This window comes from Anser brachyrhynchus (genome assembly GCF_964034855.1).
Source record: "Anser brachyrhynchus genome assembly, chromosome: 12".
Lineage (NCBI taxonomy): Eukaryota > Metazoa > Chordata > Aves > Anseriformes > Anatidae > Anser > Anser brachyrhynchus.
Window position 1 is genome coordinate 20,260,180 of NC_137707.1, and position 19,727 is coordinate 20,279,906.

General features: G+C 46.6%; 2 protein-coding genes across 2 annotated transcripts in view; one reads left to right on the forward strand and one right to left on the reverse strand.

Moving 5' to 3' along the window:
- Positions 1-49: 49 nt before the first annotated feature.
- VSTM2B (V-set and transmembrane domain containing 2B) lies at positions 50-19,222 on the forward strand. The gene is made up of 5 exons (XM_080551833.1): positions 50-301; positions 611-795; positions 1,950-1,979; positions 2,187-2,583; positions 18,997-19,222. The coding sequence occupies exons 1-5, from the start codon at positions 229-231 to the stop codon at positions 19,083-19,085; spliced, it is 774 nt and encodes a 257-aa protein (XP_080407959.1). The 5' UTR covers positions 50-228; the 3' UTR covers positions 19,086-19,222.
- The window catches only part of LOC308176291 (protein C19orf12 homolog), an 85,663-nt gene continuing 70,366 nt past the window's right edge, over positions 4,431-19,727 (reverse strand). The window contains exon 12 of the transcript XR_013938210.1: positions 4,431-11,838. The gene's annotated coding sequence lies outside the window, so the exon portion shown is untranslated. The remainder of the gene's footprint in view (positions 11,839-19,727) is intronic.

The following is a 19,727-nucleotide window of genomic DNA, read 5'->3' on the forward strand; positions in this document are numbered from 1 at the left end:
GCTCGCTGCCGAGCGCGGGACGAGGTTTTACCGCTCGATTCCCAGGATCGCCGCCTCCAGCCCCGAGCGAGCCTCGGCCGCCGGCCGCGGATTTTACGTCTGGTCCACCCCGTCCGGGCGGAGGCTGTCCGGGAGGCTCGGCGGGGAGCCGGGAGCCGGGAGCCGGGCCGCGGCGTGCGATGGATTGAGGCGTGCCCGGCTGCGCCCCGAGCCCGGCCCCTCGATGCGATGGGCAAGCGGGGGCTCTTCGGCACCCTCTGTTACCTGATGGTCAACGCGCCCCTGCTCTTCGGCGTGACCGGTGAGTGGGGGGCTGCCGGGGCCGGCACCGGCGGGGACCCGGGGCGGGAGGGCGGCGGGGGCGGCTGGCAGCAGTGCCTCCGGCCGGGGGCTTCCCCGGAGGACCGGGAGGGGGAAGGGAGTTCAGGCCCCCGTCAAACCTCTCCTGCCCGCTGGAGCCGCGGCACCGGCTTGGCCCGGTGCGGGGTGCCCGGTCCGCCCGAAAGCGCTCAGCCCCTGGGCTCCGGCAGCTCCCATTCACCGAAAAAGCCTGGTCTTGGCTTTGAACCTCCCGTTAACCAGCCCTTGTCACTCTGTCTTCCCCTCCCAGCTACCTTTACCGAAGTTCCCAAAGATGTGACTGTTAGGGAGGGAGATGATATTGAGATGCCTTGTGCTTTCCGAGCCAGCGGATCCACCTCGTACTCCTTGGAAATCCAGTGGTGGTACCTTAAAGAACCAGCCAGAGAACTTGCACACGAATTAGCCATCAGCGTCCCCGGCAGCAGGAGCAAGGTAACGCGGTGCTGTGGAGACGTGTCTGTGCAGCGTGCGCACAGGGTGGTCAGGATGGACCCCGCGGTCCCAGAGAGGAGAGCGGGTACCGCAAGCAGGTGGAAGCACCGGGACGGGGAGGTTGGGGCATGCACCGGGGGGCTTCACCCCAGAAAAAACAAAACAAAACAACCACAAAAAAAAAAACCACAGTGCTTTAAGGATCGTAAATAGAAAACGCTAAATGTCCTGCTACAAAATCGGCAACGAAGACTCGAGAGAGGCAGTCAAAAGTAGCTGTAGTTTGAAGTGGGAACGAGGAAAACAAAGTGCTGCTGTGAGCTCTGTTGGGAATCGCCATAAGAGGTGGGAGAGCCTCTGTCTGCACCCTGATAGCAGATAAAGCCATGAGGGAAACACCTCTCTGCCTTCGGATGTTACATACATCTCAGTCTGAATATGCAAATGCACACGGTTTCTTGGGCTCTCATATGCATCTGTGTCCGTACCTGGAGCTTGGCAAGACGCTTCCACGCAGTTGGGTGAAGAAATTAAAATGCACGGAGTTCAATCTCGCGTGTCCCCTCCCCTAGCAAGCCGCCCGGCTGGAGGGCAGGCTCTGCTGAGAGGCACTCGGCTGCCTTTCCCCAGGTCGTGCCGCAGCCCCCAGCCCTGCTGCGGCGATTTGGGGTGCCAGCCCTGCAGCGCGGGGCACGTCCTGCCCGGCCCCGCAGCAGCCGCCTGCACCAGCTGCCCTCCACGCTCCGCTTGTTTTCCTGCAGCGCTCAGATAGCGATGCAGAGCAGAGCGTACCGCCTCTGAGCTAATGCGGTGCCGCCTGGCTGGGGAAAGTGTAAGTCACTTGTCAGGCGGGGAAATAAATCGCTCGGATTTAAACGTCTTCTTTAACCTCCTATAAACGCCGTGAGTTGCTTTCACAATAAACGATGACAGGCTGTGCCTGCGGGATGACGGCCGGCTCCCCAGGAGGCGCATCCCGGGGCTCCGAGGCGCCGCTCGGTGCCGGGGTGGGCACGGGCCGGAGGGGCGGCACGGCGTGCAAGGGGCGATCCTCGGGGGCTGTCGGGGCTGTCCCCCGGGCTGTGGGCAGAGGAGCGTCTCGGGGATGCGCTGCCGGAGCTTCCTCTGATCCTTGTCCTTCTCCGTTCCCGCAGGTGGCAAACAAGGATGCAACGAAAATCAGCGTAAGTGCAGCTGGGCCTGGGGGGCGCGCACCCCTCCCGTACACGTCGGGTCCCGCCTCCTCCTCCTTCACCTCTTCCTCCTGCGGGAGCCCCTCGCACGGCCGGGGGGGGGCGGGGGGTGGCCGGGCCTCTCGAGCACCCCTCGGGGGGGCCTCAGCTCGGGGGGCCGGGCCGGGTGCTGAGCGGCGTCGGGGCGCTCTCTTGCAGACGGTGCGCGTCCAGGGCAACGACATCTCGCACCGGCTGCGGCTGTCGGGCGTGCGGCGGCAGGACGAGGGCGTCTACGAGTGCCGCGTGGCGGACTACAGCGCCGACGAGACGCAGGAGCACAAGGCCCAGGCGCTGCTGCGCGTCCTGTCCCGCTTCGCGCCCCCCGACGTGCAGGCGGCCGAGGCGGTGTCGCACATCCAGAGCGGGACGGCCCCGCGCCGACACGGCCCCGCCGCCAGGGCCACGCCGGCGCCCGGGCCCGGGCCCGGCAAGCGCCCGCCGCCCCCCCCGGCCGACGGGCGGCCCTCCGCCGCCAGCACCGCCGCCACGGCCTCCTCGTCGGCCTCGCCGCCGCCCGGGCAGGCCGCCATCCTCCGGCAGCAGCACGGGTCAGGTAGGGCGCGGCGGGGGCCGGGGGGACGCGGAGCGGGCGTGAAACGGCCCCCGAGGGCGGGACGCGGGGGGGACGCAGCCCGAAATGGCTTCGGGGCGGCAGCGTCGCGCTGGTGCTGCTCGGCCGCCGGTGTGTGCTGCGGCGGGGAGGGCCCGGTGCCACGTTGCCGTGCTGCGGCTAGGCGTGGGAGGGAGCTGGAAAGCTCCGTTTACGCTACTGACAGCAAAGTGTGGGACGATGAATGCAGAGTCTTAAATCTGCGTTGCAAAGGTACTGCCAGCCGCCTGGTGCTGCTCCTGCCGAGGTGGAGCTCCTCGCAGCTCACGTCGAACAAACGCCTCTGCCGAGTCACCTGTGGGAGAAGGGGAGCAGGCACACCGCAGCGGCTGCGCAGGGAAAGCCCCGAGCTCCCCTCGCTGCTTGGTCTCTTCTGACGCAAATTCATAATCCTCGAGCAGGAATATTCACACTTCTTCCTGGCACCTCTCCACTCTCGGAGCAAATGTTTGCAGGTTTTTGCTCACAGTGAAGGAAAACTGTCACTCATGGTCCGCTGTGACCTGCTAATGCTTTATGGGTGCAGTGTTTTCCCTGGTTATGAGCTTTTGCTCTTTGTGAAGAATTTGATTTGTTTGTCAGGTAGAAGTTTATGTGAAAATTAGGTTTTACTGTCTGTTATTCCTAAGACTGTAAGTTACGTGTTCACTGGTAACTAGTGCAAGGCAAAGTGATAATTCCTGAGGTGTAGTTACAGATGCCTGGGGCACATCAAAAAGTTCTGGTTGCTTTTGCTGAATTCAGTGACCACAACAAATGAACCCAATGCCACAATACATCTGTTCTTTCCTATTGGAAAGACCAGCTGTCCTCCTCAGAGCCCAGGGCTGGTGACTGTTTTTGTGTTTCTTCATTCCTCTCTCCGATAGTGAGTATTCTTGCAGTGTTTTCTGTGCGAACGACAGAAGTTTCATTTAGGATTTGCAGTGCTGTGCACCCTGCCTGCTGCACCCGGAGCTTAATGGTGCATACAAACTAAAAACAGGACGATGGAAGCTCTGTGGGCTCAGCTCCATCTCAACAGATGGATGTGAGCGTGTGCTGCCAGGACAGCATGTCGCGTATGTCTGTTAGGGCAGGACCCCTGCCCAGAGCGTCTAAGCTGCTGTCTGTCCTGGTATTTTACATGTCTGTGCTTCAGGGATGTGGTACGGCTGCATCATTTCTAGGCTTTATTATGTATTGAAAATATAAGCATTGTGGTCAGCACTGGACACAATGGAGTGACATCAATCACTAAAAAAGGTGGTGAAATTCAGGAGGGTATTTTGTGCGGATCTCCAGATGGAAAGTGATGCAAAGAGGGCTGCAGCATGGCTAAAACAAAGCCTCCTGCTGTGCCACCGCTGTAGTGCTGGCTGGCAGCTGCCAACACTGCCACGCTGTGGCGGCTTCCCTTCAGGGACAAAGCTGAAGGTGGCGTAGGGAGCACACGACTCTTGCTGATGTTATTTAATTTAGTAAGCTATAAACCAGCAACTGCCCTTGTCTCTGTACAAGGGAGGCAACTCCTTTTGTATATTTGCTATGGTTCTCTGTGAAAATAACATCTTTTTACACTGCTTAAATCAAAAAACCCAGATGACAGGCTTCTGCTTTGGCTTACTGTAATTTCTGTGTTGGTGGCAGCTGCCTCTAAGTACTTGCAAATAAAGCGTCAGCCCCAGCATGGCTCAGGAGATTGGCAACTGGAAGACTTGACACTCAAATCTCCCAATTCGGGTGCCTTCTGGTCCAGAACTGTCTGAGCCCTACTACCAATGGATGTCTCTCTGGTTGCTTTGGTAAGCAGATTGCTGCTTGCTGCCCCCATCCCCGGTGTATTTAGACAGACTGGGCTGGGCACGTAGTTTGAAGCAGAGAGAGATGGCTTGGTGTGGAGACAAGAAATGGATTTATCTACCCTAGATGAGAAGTGTCTCTACCTATCCAGAATAAATATATACTAATGGATAAAATGCCAGTGTGGAAGTCAGTATGATGAGGAACCGCAAGGGTTTTGCCTGCTTTGTGGGGAAACGGGAGGCTTGGATCTCCAGCACTGTCACTCTGATGGGATAAGTACTAAACTTCCTTCAAAATGTCTTAAAAGAAATGGCATCATCATGCTTCAGAGTTCCCCATTTGTATGGTGAAGTGGTGTTTTTTAGAGCTGTTCTAAGTGGTAGTTAATTTTCTCCATAAAGAATTCTGTCTCTTTATAGGAAATATTTTGTCTGTGGTTGTTTGTTTGTTTTTGGTTTTGTTTGCTTTCTTTCTTCTGTTAACTGGAAGCCCTGTTTCAAGTCCACCCCCTCAAAGCAGTGTAGCAGCTGGCTTTCAACAGAGTAGGGGACCGTAAGATCAAACCAGGTATTTGCTCACATATGGTGTATGAGACTGCAGGACCTGGTCCTGTGTTGGTGTATGGATTACAGACATGCATAGTGGCATGTTACGTATACCTCATCAGCATACTTTGAGCACAGTAGCACAGATGCAGATAAGTACTTGCACCAAATCTGTGTGGAACAATTGAATCATTTCATACAATTACTCTCAAAAGTCTTTAGCATTTGTAAGTCTTCATTGTGCATGGGGATATTTCTTCTGCGTAAAAGTAGAAATGGGCTCAAACAATGCGTTTGCTGTCAGTGATTAAGAAACACCCTCATGTAATAATACACTGGAGAGCTCTGCCTAAAAGCTGATGGCATGGCACTAGCTACTATTTCCTTGATTAATTGCAATCTAATCCTATTTTCATTGCAATAGTTCAATATGTTCAGTGTAGCAAGATAGGGTCTGTACGTGCTGTATTTCAATAAATGCGATTATAGATCAAATGCTGCTTTCAGATGTGCCTGCAGGGCTCTTGTTGACTTCGGTTGGAGTCCCAGTCATGCATGCACTGTGGAAAAATGTGATTCTTTACATCTTCTTGTTGAACTGAAACATGAATTTATTAGAATAAATGTGTCTGTCATTGAGATGCTTTAAAGAACATTGAGTCCCATCTGACAAACCAGGTCATAAATGGAAAATCCATAGTTTGGGACAAGTAATCTGAAATCATATTTGGTAAAAAGTTGTGATCAGCATCACAGTGTATAAGGGGTTAGATCTGATGTGACAGACAAACTGCCCAGTGTGCTAGAAGTGTCAGCTGCTCAAATAGAACGTTATCGGTAATGTTTAAACTACAGTATGAAAACTCAGTGCTGTGATCTCATGAGATCAAAAACATTACAGCTCATCTGTCATTAAGGTAGACTAAAGTAGAAACTGAAAACATCTTATTTAGACTGCAAGGAGGTAAAGGTCTGCTGGTAAGGTCATTGTTTTTAATACTGTTAGAGTTCTCCATGTGGCTCTAAAGGAGAAGAAATGCTTAGCTTTCAAATTAAATACTTGTATGCAAATTGAATCTTTATGGTAGGAATAAAAACAGGGTGAGCAAGCAAAGGACTGCATATAGTGCTAGTATCCTTGGAAGTGTTCTTGGTTTTTACAGCATAAATGGGAGGAATAGGAGAGGGACTTTCTGTCCCAGGAAGTTCTTAGTCCAAATGAAGAAGAGGATGGACACATGGCAGGAAGAGCAATGAGTGAGTTTGTCAAGTGTGTGGTGGCTGTGAAACTAAACACGGAACGTTAATTTCCAAATCTCCTAAATCTGAGTTCAGTGCGTTAGTCATGAGCCTGACCTTGTCATCTGTTAGCTGAGGTAATAACCAGGATCTTTGCACTGACCTTCGGGGAGGCAGATTGGCTGTATTATATGCTACCAAGTGGTCTCCAAAATGAGTGCCTGTGTATTTGCTTGGGGGCAATTTTTAGTTTAACTTCTGAGCAGAATTTAGATCAGACATTGCAGCTTCCAAATTCCCTTTTATTTGTTTGATCTCTAGCCACAAAGCTCTGAAGTGAGAGCTTTAAATAAAATAAACAAAGATGGGAGTGTGAAACAAGAAACTGTGCTTCATTATGCTTAGAGTGCTCTAGGAAGGACAGAGAAACTCATGTGTTATGCAGAGATGAAGTGTTCACAGCAAGGAAGAAAATAAGTCTTCACTTCATGCCTATCCTCCCGCCCCTCCCCCCAAGCCTTTTATGTCTGATGCGGAAGGAAGTTTGCTTGTGGGCTGTATGGCCTGAGATAATAAAGCACCAGGTCCCAGTTCTGCAGTCCCTGTGCATGAGCAGCTCCCAGTGATGCTTGGAAGAATGGTGCATGCACAAAGTCGAGCTGTGGCAGCCCACCTTGAGGCAGGAGACCACATTGGGAGCATCACACCTCCACTGGGTACTGGGAAGCAGCTTCGCTGCTGGTGGTGGCTTTTATTTTTTGGTTGGTTGTTTTTTGTTTTTGTTTTGAGTTTTAGAGATGGGAACGTAGTTTCTTGATTATGGTGAGCTGTGGCTTGTTGGAGGCTGTGGTTGAGTTTGGATTAACTTTTCGGTGAGAATTTGGGTCGAGGGCTCTTCTGGCTCTGTCAGAATTTGAGTGACTGTGCATGCTAGTCTGAGCAACAGCCAGTACAGCTCATTTGTCTTTAATAGATGAGCTTTTCACAAAACAGCAAGAAAGGGAAGTCTCTTTTTTGTTGTACAGCTTAGGCTCCCATCTCTGTAATGTCTGGATCTCCTTCACTCCCCCCATGCTTTTTATGAGACCATGAGACATACCATAGCTGTTTGTGGTTAAATGCAACCGGGGTCACATCACATTTTCCTTTACATTAAATAAAGTAGCAAAATACAGAGGCCAGAACTGAATTATCAGGCTGACCTCCTAAATGTCACTGGATAATAAACACGCAAAAAGAATTCTCATTAAATACACATCACTAGCACTTCAATATCTAGGCAAATTAGACTCCTTTGGGGACAAGTGAGGTCAAATATCTTATTTTGTGTGTGTGTAGTATGGATTAATTCTTGAACTGGACAAAAAAGACAAAAAAGACTGGTACAGAATAGACAGGGATCTCCTGGAAGGAGTCCAGCGGAGGGCCACAAAGATGATACGGGGCCTGGAGCATCTTCCCTATGAGGAAAGGCTGCGAGACCTGGGTATGTTCAGCCTGGAGAAGAGAAGACTGAGAGGGGATCTTATCAATGTGTATAAATACCTGAGGTGTGGGAGACAGAGGGATTTGGCCAACCTCTTCTCAGTGGTTTGTGGGGACAGGACAAGGGGCAATGGCCACAAGATGGAGCACAGGAAGTTCCGCACCAGCATGCAAAACAACTTCTTCACGGTGAGGGTGACGGAGCACTGGAACAGGCTGCCCAGGGAGGTTGTGGAGTCTCCCTCTCTGGAGATATTCAAGGCACGTCTGGACGCCTACCTGGGCAGCCTGCTCTAAGGAGCCTGCTTTGGCAGGGGGGTTGGACCCGATGATCTTTCGAGGTCCCTTCCAACCCCTTCGATTCTGTGGACAAAAGCACGAACTGCAGTAGTGCGTCACCTCATTACCTAGGGCAGAAACAAGCTGTGCTAGGGTGTTTCTGTACTGTGGAAATGCAGTTTATTTGAGTAACCTCCTTTGGGTGATTCTTGCTTGTTTCTTGGAGGACAGGACAGACAAAACCGTACTAACCTATTTTATGAAAGCCTGTGTGATGTCCTTGAAGAAATTTGATTATTAGTTGAACTTCTTTAATATCCTTAAGTTATTGATGAGAATACTAAAAACAAACAAAAAATGAAAGCAACGAAAGGAGTGTTGCAAGTTATTCTAATAGATGTAGTAGCTGTATGTAAAATTGGTTTAGACTTTGGTATGAGATTTCACATTTGTGAGTGAATCACAGAATCATCTAGGTGGGAAGAGACCTCCAAGATCACCGAGTCCAATCTCTGACCGAACACTAACAAGTCCTCCACTAAACCATATCACTAAGGGCTACATCTAAACGTTTCTTAAAGACCTCCAGGGATGGTGACTCAACCACTTCCCTGGGCAGCCCATTCCAATGCCTAACAACCCTTTCAGTAAAGAAGTTCTTCCTAACATCCAACCTAAACCTCCCCTGGCACAACTTTAGCCCATTCCCCCTCACCAGGCACGTGGGAGAATAGACCAACCCCCACCTCTTTACAGCCTCCTTTAAGGTACCTGTAGAGAGCGATAAGGTCGCCCCTGAGCCTCCTCTTCTCCAGGCTGAACAAGCCCAGCTCCCTCAGCCGCTCCTCGTAAGACTTGTTCTCCAGACCCCTCACCAGCTTCATCGCCCTTGTCTGGACTCGCTTGAGCACTTCCATGTCCTTCTTGTAGCGAGGGGCCCAAAACTGAACACAGTACTCGAGGTGTGAAAGTATTTTTTTAATGGAAATTTGTGTGATGAAGGCTGAGTGCACCCGTGTGTCTTTTTGCATGAACAAACAACATGTAGGACAAGAATATACATGTACAGTGGTTGGTGGGCTTTTTTTTGGTACAGTTTTCTGATAGGTTGCAAAATGGAGCCTGAGTTTGAAGTACAAGCTAACAGTCTGTATAATATGCAAGAGAGGCAGAGAATTGTTATGTCTTCACCACCTCTGATGCAGCTTTACTGATGTATGATCTAACACTTGAACTGTGTTGTAGATTATACAGTTTCCATATATTTTAAGTGGCATGCTTAGCAGTCATAGCACTAAGGAACATCGAGGCAATCGTAATAGGACTGGTTTTGAGAAGGATACTGATCATGGTGGTCTGTAGTTGAAAAGCAAACATAAAGCAGGAGCTGCCAGGGAATGAATATTACGGCAATCCTGTCAAGATGGTGTTTCAGTCTGACAGGGCTGTACTGGTAATAAGACGGGTTTCTTCAGGGTTTTGATTTAGCATTGCTAAAGCAGTGGGAATGCTGGCAGGTTTGCTATGGCTGTTTATTACGTGTGGTTTTTTTTTAAATTAGATAATGGCAGAGCAGTGCCATAAGTCAATAATAAACAGTTCAAATAGGTTTGCATTGGAAAAAATGGGGTTGTCAGTGGAATGGTATTATTTGTCACAGCAGCAGTTAACAACCAACTATTTTATATTGCTAGGCTGTTATCAGTTGGGAGGCAATTTTATTAGCTGGAAAGCGGCAGTTTGGCAGAGCAGCAACTGTGCTCTGTGGAGAAGTCAGCATGTCACTAGTCAGTTGGCAGGTCGCTGTGCCCCGGCTGGAGAGCGGCGCTGCGCTAGCAGAGCTTGCGTGGGATGCCCAGTGCTGCTGGGGTGTCTGGTCTTACCCTGCATTTGTACAGCTGTGGCTAAGAAGCAGAGCATCATTCTGGTGCCTGCTAGGAGCAGCAGCTAGCTTCGACACAAGGCAGAGCACAGTCAGTAACTCCTCTGATAGCCATCCTCGTCTGTTGGTTGTGTTATTGGCTGTTGGTCATGTATAAAATTCACCCCTTATTTGTACTACTGTGTGCGTTTTAATATCAGACTTCTAATCTGAATCCCTCTCATGCCAAGGACCTGGAGATTTTACATACAGGAGGGCACTGAGGAATATTCCGTGTCCACAGTTACTCCATGTAACCCTCTGCTGGCTTAGTCTGTAAAGGTTTGCCTCTCTTAGGCACGGCAATGTCTTCATTTAGCTAAGATCTAGCAAGTAGCAATCGGTGGAAAGGTTTGGAGGGTCTTTGTATCTGTGGGTTGCACACAAAATGTCCTTGTTCGTTTATAGCAAAAAGGTGATCCCTTCTTGACACAAATTACAGGCTCTGCTTTTTTCAGGTACTCTCAGTACAGCATTTTTCCTTGCATCGTCATGTTTTCTGCTGATGTCTTAGCTCTTTTCTTTAAGTATGGATAAGATGAGGTTATTTTTTGGAAAAAAAAAATCCTTAGATAATCTGCACTTTTATCAGTTTAGCTTTAGTAATTCTGATTGGAATAATAATTGCAACTACACTGGCAGCTTGCTCCTAATCGTAATCAAATCAAAAATACTCTAAAAGACAATGAAGTGAGAACTGATGTGTCTTGTTCTTTACTTCTGGGTTGCAAATGTTTACAACATGTATCACATCTGCAGAATGTGAAATCGATGTTTCCATCTAGTGTGATTTTTATTGCAAGTCTTTTCTGAAGTGTTGACTTCTGGAACTCTGACCACATTACTATCCAGCTTGCATGCTTTTTGTGACTTGGCTTTTTAGTTCTCCTGCTTATAATGAAAAACTTGAGAATATGGCCCAGGCTCAGTTCAAAGCTCAGTAGCTGAAACCCTAATCCCAGCATTTTTAGTCTGCCTCATGATTTGGGTTACTCGAGCTGTTGGTTTTGCTATTTGTGCACATCAGTATGCTGTGGAATTGCTCACGAAGTAGTACTGAAGAAGGATGTGCAGGGCTGGATGCTCATTTACCACCTAAACTACCACTAATGTAGTTATTTATTTTTCTGTATGTTTTAGCTCAAAATTCATTTTTCACCAAATCATATTACAAAAAATTGTGTATCTCTCATTATTCAAGTGTCAAGCAGTAAATTAATGGTGCTTGATTTTTTTTAAGTTAGTTTTAGATCATGGAGTTGCAGAAAATTCCAGAGTGAAATAAATTCACAGTTGCATGTTTCGGGTCTCTACCATCAGCTATTTGGAGTCTTTACTTCCCGTCAAGCAGAGGTCATCTCACAGATACCAAAGCAGAAATCTGTTTATGGGAAGGTGCTACAAAGTAGAGACCAGCTGCAGTAGAGACTGGCTTATTTAAATTCAGACCAATATACCGTATTTAGGCTGTATAATCCATATGGAATGAATGACTCCTCAAGTTTTCAGGACACATTGCTCTTCTACCCTGACACTGTCCATAGCAGCGTTTCCTTTTGGAGCTTGTTATAAATCAGTGCTGGTGTTTTCTTGAAGCTTTTCCTTAATTTCTCCAAGAGCAGGTACTGCGAGTGGTCAGGTGGTTCATTTGGCTGGCTCCAGTTCAGGACAGTTCCCACAGAACAGCCACTCGGGGGTCTGGCTCCACGTGAGCCAGCTCAGCGGCCGCTCCGTCAGCGCTCGGGACACCACCTTAGCTCAATAGGCAAGTTTCATAACTGGATTGAGGCTTTCAGTAAGACTGAGTGCTCTGGATGTCTTTGGCTGCCACAGAAGGGAAGACGGTATGCTGAGGGAAAATGTGCCAACTGTTCCCCATATTCCGTGTCCGAGATGAGTTTTTACCAGCCTGTTTTAAGAGAAATGTCATGTTTTCCCGGCAACCTGAAAAGTACAAGAATTTTTGATAAAGGTAGAAGTATTTCTTGCTCTCTGCTTGGTATGCATTTCCACACATTCATCAAATCAAATCCACTGCTGTAACTATACCCCCCTTTCCGTTTGTTAGTGGCCTTAATGAGGTTTGGTTGAAATGAGCTCTAATGTGATCAGAAATCCACTTCAATAATTACAATTGCCTTAAGAGACACAAACCCAACTCCTGTACCTGCTCCTGTCTCCCTCCTATTCCATGGGCGCTCAGGCAGACTGATATCCAGCAAAGCACTGCAGTACTTCAGCAAATCAAAACTGCAGAAGGAATCTTTTTCTCTTCTACACTTTGTATCAGAACCAAACTTTTCTATCTGCATCATTTCCTTGCATGACTACACACTCCTCTCCTCACAATCTGATTTTTTTTTTATTTTCTCACCTGTCCATAGCTGTATGATATATGTGACCTAGTTTTCACAGAATGTGTTAAAGCAGGGACTTCAGGGTATTCAAGAGCGCTTAAGTATGTCAGTAGACGTGTACAGGGAGCTGGGAGATGCTGTTTCACGAGAAAACAAGATTCCCCTGGTCTCCGTAGCACTGCTGTCATGCCTCTCAAAATACTGCAATTCCCATGCCTTTTCTGCTACCTGTGCTGTAGATTACCACTGAAGCACCAAAGTCATGTCCTAGATGGGCTTTTTCAGATGTGACATAAGGAACAACCAAAATTTAAGAACCAGGATGCTACACAGAATTGTATTTATTCCTTAAAGAAAGATGCTTATTTTTCTGCCTGTGCTGGAAATGGCATTGTGCTGCCCTTTATGCAGCCTCTGGGGAATTATCCAGCCTGTCATATGTCACCACCACGTTCATTCACACGAGTTCGGTCCAGCACATACACAGATACAGGTATGGGCAAACATCAGATCATTTCAGGAGGACTGTATACTCCAAATGAAAATACAAATCTTATTTGAAATATTAAAACCTGTTGGCTTTCCAAAACTAGGAGTAGCTTTCAGTTACCCTTGCTAGAGGGTATTTTGGCAATTAATTTCTAAGTAGAGGCCTGAACATTGTACTGGGTTTCTTAAAAGGAAAGGCAAACAAAAAGCGTAACTGAAAAGATCTAAAATGATGACGAAATTGTACAATACTACTCATGTCTTCTGGCTAGTAAAACTGGTTTCTGTTTTCTGAAGATTTTGAGGCTACAGTAATAGTTTCACCCTGGTGATCTAAAAGTCTTGATGGCTTGGATGAAGGAAGAGAGCAGGATCACTAGTACATACCTGCATCGGTGCATAGAAATAAATACGTGCTGACTTCCATGAAGTGTTTTTTTAAGATGAGTTATGGAAGGCTGTTCCAAAATTCAGCCAATCATGAACAAAAATGTGTAGGGGGTAGGAAACTAATTTTGTCATTATGCCCTTTAGGCAGGTTCAGTGGTGAGCACATCCCATCCCATGCAGTTGCTTATAAATATGCAGGAGGTCACCATTGCCAGAATTAGCAACATCAGGAGGTGCCTAGAGTTTGTCTGGGAGTGTGTGCTGAAGTTAGCACAGGCTCTGGGTGCACTTCTGCATGCATTGGAGAAGCAGCCCTTGGTGAGCAATAGGAAGGCAAAGGCACCAATCCCGCAGTGTGCGTTAAAAACCACGATAGCAAAACTGTAGTGTGAGTCGTGCTGCAGGTATCTCAGAGCGGAAGGCCATATGCAGCTTGTAAGATGCAGTTTCAAACTGTGGAGTAATTCTGATGTGCTATAGCCATTATCTCTTCAGTTCAGTAAGTGTATAGTGACTTTAGTAATGGTGTCTTTTTAATTAAAAACTTCCAAGAAGCTCTTAGATCTGAAGTTTGGTGAAGTGCTCCAAATTTATGTCAGTGAGAGAATTTGTTTTATGTAAGAGGTTATTTGCCTGTAATGATCCGTGACCAACAACCCATATAAAACCTTATTTTTTCCAGAGATACAATAGTAGGAGTAGTTTCTCCAAGAATATCTCTTGAGCACAGTCTAAAGTTTCTGGACTGAAAGAATAAATCAATGTGTATGGTCAGTTTGGTCGCTGACCTCTTAATGGAATGCCAGGTTTTAGAGTTTTAATTGAACATTGGTCTGTAAGGAAACGGGCTGAGGCTCACAGTGTCACTGCATAAAAGCCAGTACAGAGAAACGGGTTAGTGATACTACCGGCTGGGGTCTCAGTTCCATCTGAAAGACATAGTCAAATTTTAGGCATTATATAATTGTTCAAGGAAAATAAACTATTGGTATCTTTCGGCTTTTTACTACAACTGCCCCTGCATCTTGCTACCATCGCAGAGAGGAACACCAGGTGACTGTTCGTATTCTTTCTAGGAAGAAGAATAGGAAACGGCTGGAAACAGTGTTCTGACCAATGGTTAAATATAGCTTGTAGAATAATCATCCTATTTTTAACATGTGTCACAAGTCAGTTGGTTAATTAATGATTGTTTTCAATTGGATGAACTGCTTTAAGTCCAACTTTGATGAATGCTTGCACAAAACAAATTATTAAATAGAAAACTACAGTAAAACATTATTATGTTGTAAATCCAGAAGAAGGATGAGTGATGCCAAAGAGCAATTCACCATACATGAACAGAACAATTTGTTATTGTTCTACTTAGTGCTAGACTTTCCCTTTAAGCCATGTGCATATAAATAATTTAACAGCAAAAATGTAAATCTGTGTAGTGGTGAATAAGCTTACAGAAACAAAACATCAAATGAATATTCAGAACATAAACGAAATAATTTCTTTTAAGTACTTGTACTTTTTAAGTAACTGTATTCCTGATTTAAAGTCTCTGGATAGTAGCGCTCTGTTCTCAAATCTGGGTCAGATTTCATGTCCAGACCCTGGTGATCAAGACCACATTCTGTTTATTTTCATCTGCAAATGTAGCAATGACAAGTTTTAAACTATTGCAGTAAAAGTAGAATTGAGGTAACTTAAGTGTAGCGTGTTTATAAACAGTACTAGCTATAATGAAAATGGTTCAGGTTAACTAAGCAGGGAGAAATTAATGGAAATTGTTTACCCTCTGCTTTTGTTGAGAGGGAAGAGAATTGTACTGTTGTGTGTATCTGCTTCTACTGCCTGAATGTATTAGAGCAGAATAACACCAAACTGGTATGGGGAAAAAAAGAAGAAACTTTTATTTGGTGTTCAGTAAGAATAACTGCTTTAAAATAATTTTTAAAAATACATTTTACTTCTGTTTGACTACTAAGAGACTTTAACAGACTTTGAACTGAATTCTGCTGCCACATTCAGAAGATGGAAAATGTAAGTTAAAAATAACAGCAATTTTTGCAAAGAGAAAATTAAAAAAAAATAGATTGTATTAATTCACAGTCCTGCATCGAGATCTAAACTAAACTGGTACATAAAGTTAGAGCTGGAATGATTTTGGGCAGTAGACACAGAGTGTTGTGACTAATACTGCTTTCCATCCAAAATACAGGCAATCCTAACCTGGTGTCCTTGCAGCCCTTCAGCATGATGGTTGTAAGAGCACTCAAGCAGCAAGAGTCCATCGCTCCAGGTCCAGTTCCTTACAGTGTTTCCAGGGGAATTCCCCCCTTACAGAAGTGCAACATTTCCTCCAACTGGATTTGTGGTCGAAAGAACAAGTTGAGCTTTGGCATGGAAAAATAGGTCCTTGTGACATTTAGGTTTGGGCATAACATTAGCCAAGGCCAGATCTTCACTGCAGTGGTGGGCAGGTGTGGAAGGGGCAGAAATTCAGCACCTGCGAGTTGTGTGCAGCTGCCAGGAGTGTTGGCTTCTTGCAATCCCTGGGCACAGCAGGGTGGCACATGGGGACCAACCTGGGCTGGCGTTCTCGCAGCTGTGCCACGTCCCAGAAGCGAGAAGAGCCATCTGACAGCTTGGAAATGAGGATGTGTTGACTGCAAGTATGGGTCTGTGTCAGTGACTGCAATTTGTGAATAAGCAGTCTGTCTTCAGATATCACGTAGCGTGTCAGCCTTAAAGACAGAAGATGGGGGTACTTCAGCCTTTCCATTCAGCAAACTATTTTCTCTCTGTGGTGTAGGTAAATTTTAGGGTTTTATCCTTGCTAAAATTGTAGAATATAATATATTTGTGAATCAACTGTGTATTTCTGAGGAAAAAGAATGAGACTACATGGTAGCCTCATGCATGTACCTATAAACAAGTGCATGGTGTTTGGAGCCATATCCACGTGCACCAGGGGAGCAATGATCTGAACTGTCCTTGTGCTAGTGGATATGGCCAGTGAGGCTGAGTGTCCTTGGTTCTTGCTAAATCCTGAGCGCTTAGAGCCCTCTCAGAAGACCGTTCTGACAGGCCCACGTGCCACGCAAAACACCAGGCTGCAGCCAGTGGCATCAGGACAGTTCTTTGCCTTGGGGATGTGATAGTACACGGCCAGTTTGTTGGGTCTGGTGTTCTGTGCTGGCAATAGGGTGACAGCCTGAAGCAAAGGGAATTAATTGCATAGAGCCGCGGTGTGCAAGGGTCAGCTGGGTCCATGAGGTCAGGTGGGCACCACCACGCGTCAGCTGGGTGCTCTGCTCTCCATGTGTTCCTGAGACAGATGTCCTGCCTGCCAAAGTCCTTGAGCTGCATGCAGCCTGTGGCAGGTCAGAAGCCTGAGATGGAGTATTTCAGTGTTGCATACATGAAGAGATATTTAAAAAACACAATACTGCGAAGACTCCTGATGCGTTTCCGCTTCATTTCTGAAGAGCCCAGAGATTTCCAAAGAGGTTTGTTACTCATTTCTCAGCTTCTGCTCTTCAACAGACATTTTGTTTACAGAAAGGAGAGATGTGAGAAATGTTGGCAAGGCTCACACCCGTTCGTGGCAGCCTCAGTCACTGCAGCAGTGGCCAGCGTACTCGCTGCAAGGATCCTCTGCCTTCACTCTCAGTGCAGCAAGGGAACCGCTTACCCTGCCTGCGGGTCTCTAGGGGTGCAGCCTCTTTGCTCTCAGCTCCGTGGGGCTTGGGGCTGGATCCTGGGGTGATGGAGGCAAATCCAAGTTTGTGAGACCCTGCATTGCTGCCTCTGAGCAGCAAGAAAGTTTTGGGGCTGGTGACAGTCTGTCCCTTGTGCTGCCCAGCACCGTGAGTTTTTGTAGCTGTTGTACTGTTTCTGGCATGCTGCTCTTTGTCTTTTTGGAAAAAAAAATAACCTATTGCTGCTTTAACGACCTGAATTTGATTGTGTTTGTTAATTGTTTTCAGCTTTAAAAAGAAAAATCCTGTGTTCATCTTAATAACGTGCTGTTGCTAAGTGGGCAGCCCTTTGCCATGTGTGTCTGCATGCAAGGATTTAATTAAAACCTTAATAACTAAATAATCTCCACATAGTCTAGGCGTCTATGAGATAGTGCACTATGGGGACATTTCTTTAGTTCCTCGGTTGTGCACCACATTACCATGAACTGTTTTTTGATATTGGATAATAATACTCTAGCTTTGCAGGTGAGGCATATATAGATTATGAGGCAGCCTGAACAGTGAGCCCGAGAGCAATGGTGTACTCAGGAACTTTTTGAGGTATTTCCTTTGATCATGGCACAGCTGAGAGACTCACATCTCCTGGAGACCAAGACAAAAGTATTTGCATTAGGGTGCCTGAAGTGAATTTCCTAAATAGAAGTGGCCTTATTCCTTTTTCAAGGATACTGAACATTATTTTTTTTTATTTTATTTTTTTTTTTACTTTAACACTTTGAGAAGTGGTTCTGACAGACTGTTCTGGGTAGTTGTCAGTACATTGGGTGTTGATCACTTCTGCTGCCGGCAGCACTGATGGAGCTCTCCTCAGCTGCCTCTGTGTGTACCAGCTGCAGCTGAGGCTCTGGTTGGGCTCCTGCTTCCACACTCACTGGTGGTAATGTCCCGAGGCCACATCAGTCACGGGTGTGCAGCCCTGTCTGTTGTCGTGTTAGTGATGACGAATGTGCTAGTCCCTGTTGCGGGTTTGGAAAGGTGTTGCTGGTTGGCACTTGGGGCCCAAATGGCTGCTGCTGTGGGCCAGCCCGGGCTCTTTTGTGTGGGCTCAGCAGGGTTTGGGAGTGAAAGGCAGTGATCTCTTGTCCTGCTGCACTGCCATTGCAGTATGGCAGAACTTCTCCATGGGAAGAGGCTGTTCTTGCCCCTCAGGGACCTGTCAGAGACCAGGCAGCCCTGGTGCCTCGCAGTGCCACAGAGCTGTGCACCTCGGCCCCATGGCTCAGCCCCCTGCAGTGGGGAGAGGGAGTGGACCAGGGCACACAGTAAATGCCTCTCTTTCTGGCACAGGTAACAATAATAATCTAAAATAAAAAAAAAAAATGAGCAAGTACCTTAGTTCAAGCAGCTGTGGGGCAGGGACAGCCTGGTTGGCTGCAGTACGGACCCCGATGCCATTTCTTGGCCGGAGCAAAGGCATCAGGGGCTGCCCCTGCCGGGGGAGCTGTGCCCCCCCTGCACAGCCGCTGGCACCCGCTTCCCTGCGATAGCGGCCGCATCTCCCCTGCGGCTGCTCCCGTGCCGCTCGAGCTTGCCTCATAGCAGCGGGAGCAGTCTTGCCATTCGTGTGAAATGACTATAACAGATGTTTCGCGTACAACCTCCGTTCTTCTATAGCTCCTATGCACACTTTTAATTTAAAATCCTGCTCTTTCCTATAAAAGGTAAAGAAGATGTCAAGTCTTGCTGTTCCTATTCCAAATGAAATGGGTTCGTGTCCTGTTAATCAAGGAGTACAGCCATGGCATTTGTCAGTTCACTTTAGAAGATGGGTGGTTGATACCTGTCATTTCTCAAGAAACTATATACCAGATTAAGTTTTATTTATAGAAATCTCAATTGCTGGTAACTTGGCTGCAGCCAAGTTTAGGCATACCATTAGTGATCCATAATCAGATGACCTAAGTGGAGTTAGACTTGGGAGGGGGAAGAGAAAGCTATCTGAGTTGGATAGCTTGAGGATGCTGTTTTACTACTAAAATAAAGCTTCTGACGCCTGGCTCTGATGTGATAAAAATAAATCTTCCTGTATCTCTCTTCTGCATTTAATCTTCTATATTGGAACAGATTAAAAAAAAAAAAAACTCCTTCTCTCCCTTTTCTTTCTTTTCTAGGTACAGGACCTATTTATGCTACAGACCCACTCCTATATGTGTTCCTGTTAATACTGCATAAGCTTGTACATTTATTAGTAAACCACTGATGGACTACTTCCTCCACTACTCCTCAGACAAACAAAAAGGAACCTATTTAAAAACAGGACAAATCCCTGGCAAAACAATACCTACAGTTTTAAGGATGGACAGAAAGAGACTGAAAGAAGCATGATAAATTCTACATGGGGGGAAAAACGTATTTTTGGGGATGTCACAGAAAGTAAACCACATAAAATACTGCATCTAGTTTCCAGACTCTATGGTGTAAAGCCCTGCTCTGTGCATGGCACCTATGATTTCTCTATTTTAATGTAATATTTTTTCTTTTCTGAACCTTTCTTCTGACTCTTCATTTTGCACGAACTGTTGAGCAGTTATCTTTTTGACAATATGTAAAGATGTTGGGTCAAAACCCTTCCTAAGAAAGGAAATATTTTTAGTAGATTGTGTTTAGATTTTTTTGGATTTCCCTTTTTTTTAATTAAATTATTTCTTTTGGAGACATTTTAATTAAAAAGGTACATCTTACCATAATTAATATTCACTGTCAATAATATTTATTTTTAAATGAAGATTGGAAACAAGGTAAGACATTTGTTTATAAACTGTATTGTATATTGCTGAATAACAGTTGAATAAAAAGATTTTGAAATAAAGTTTTTACAGATGTGTGTGACTTTCCCTGTGTC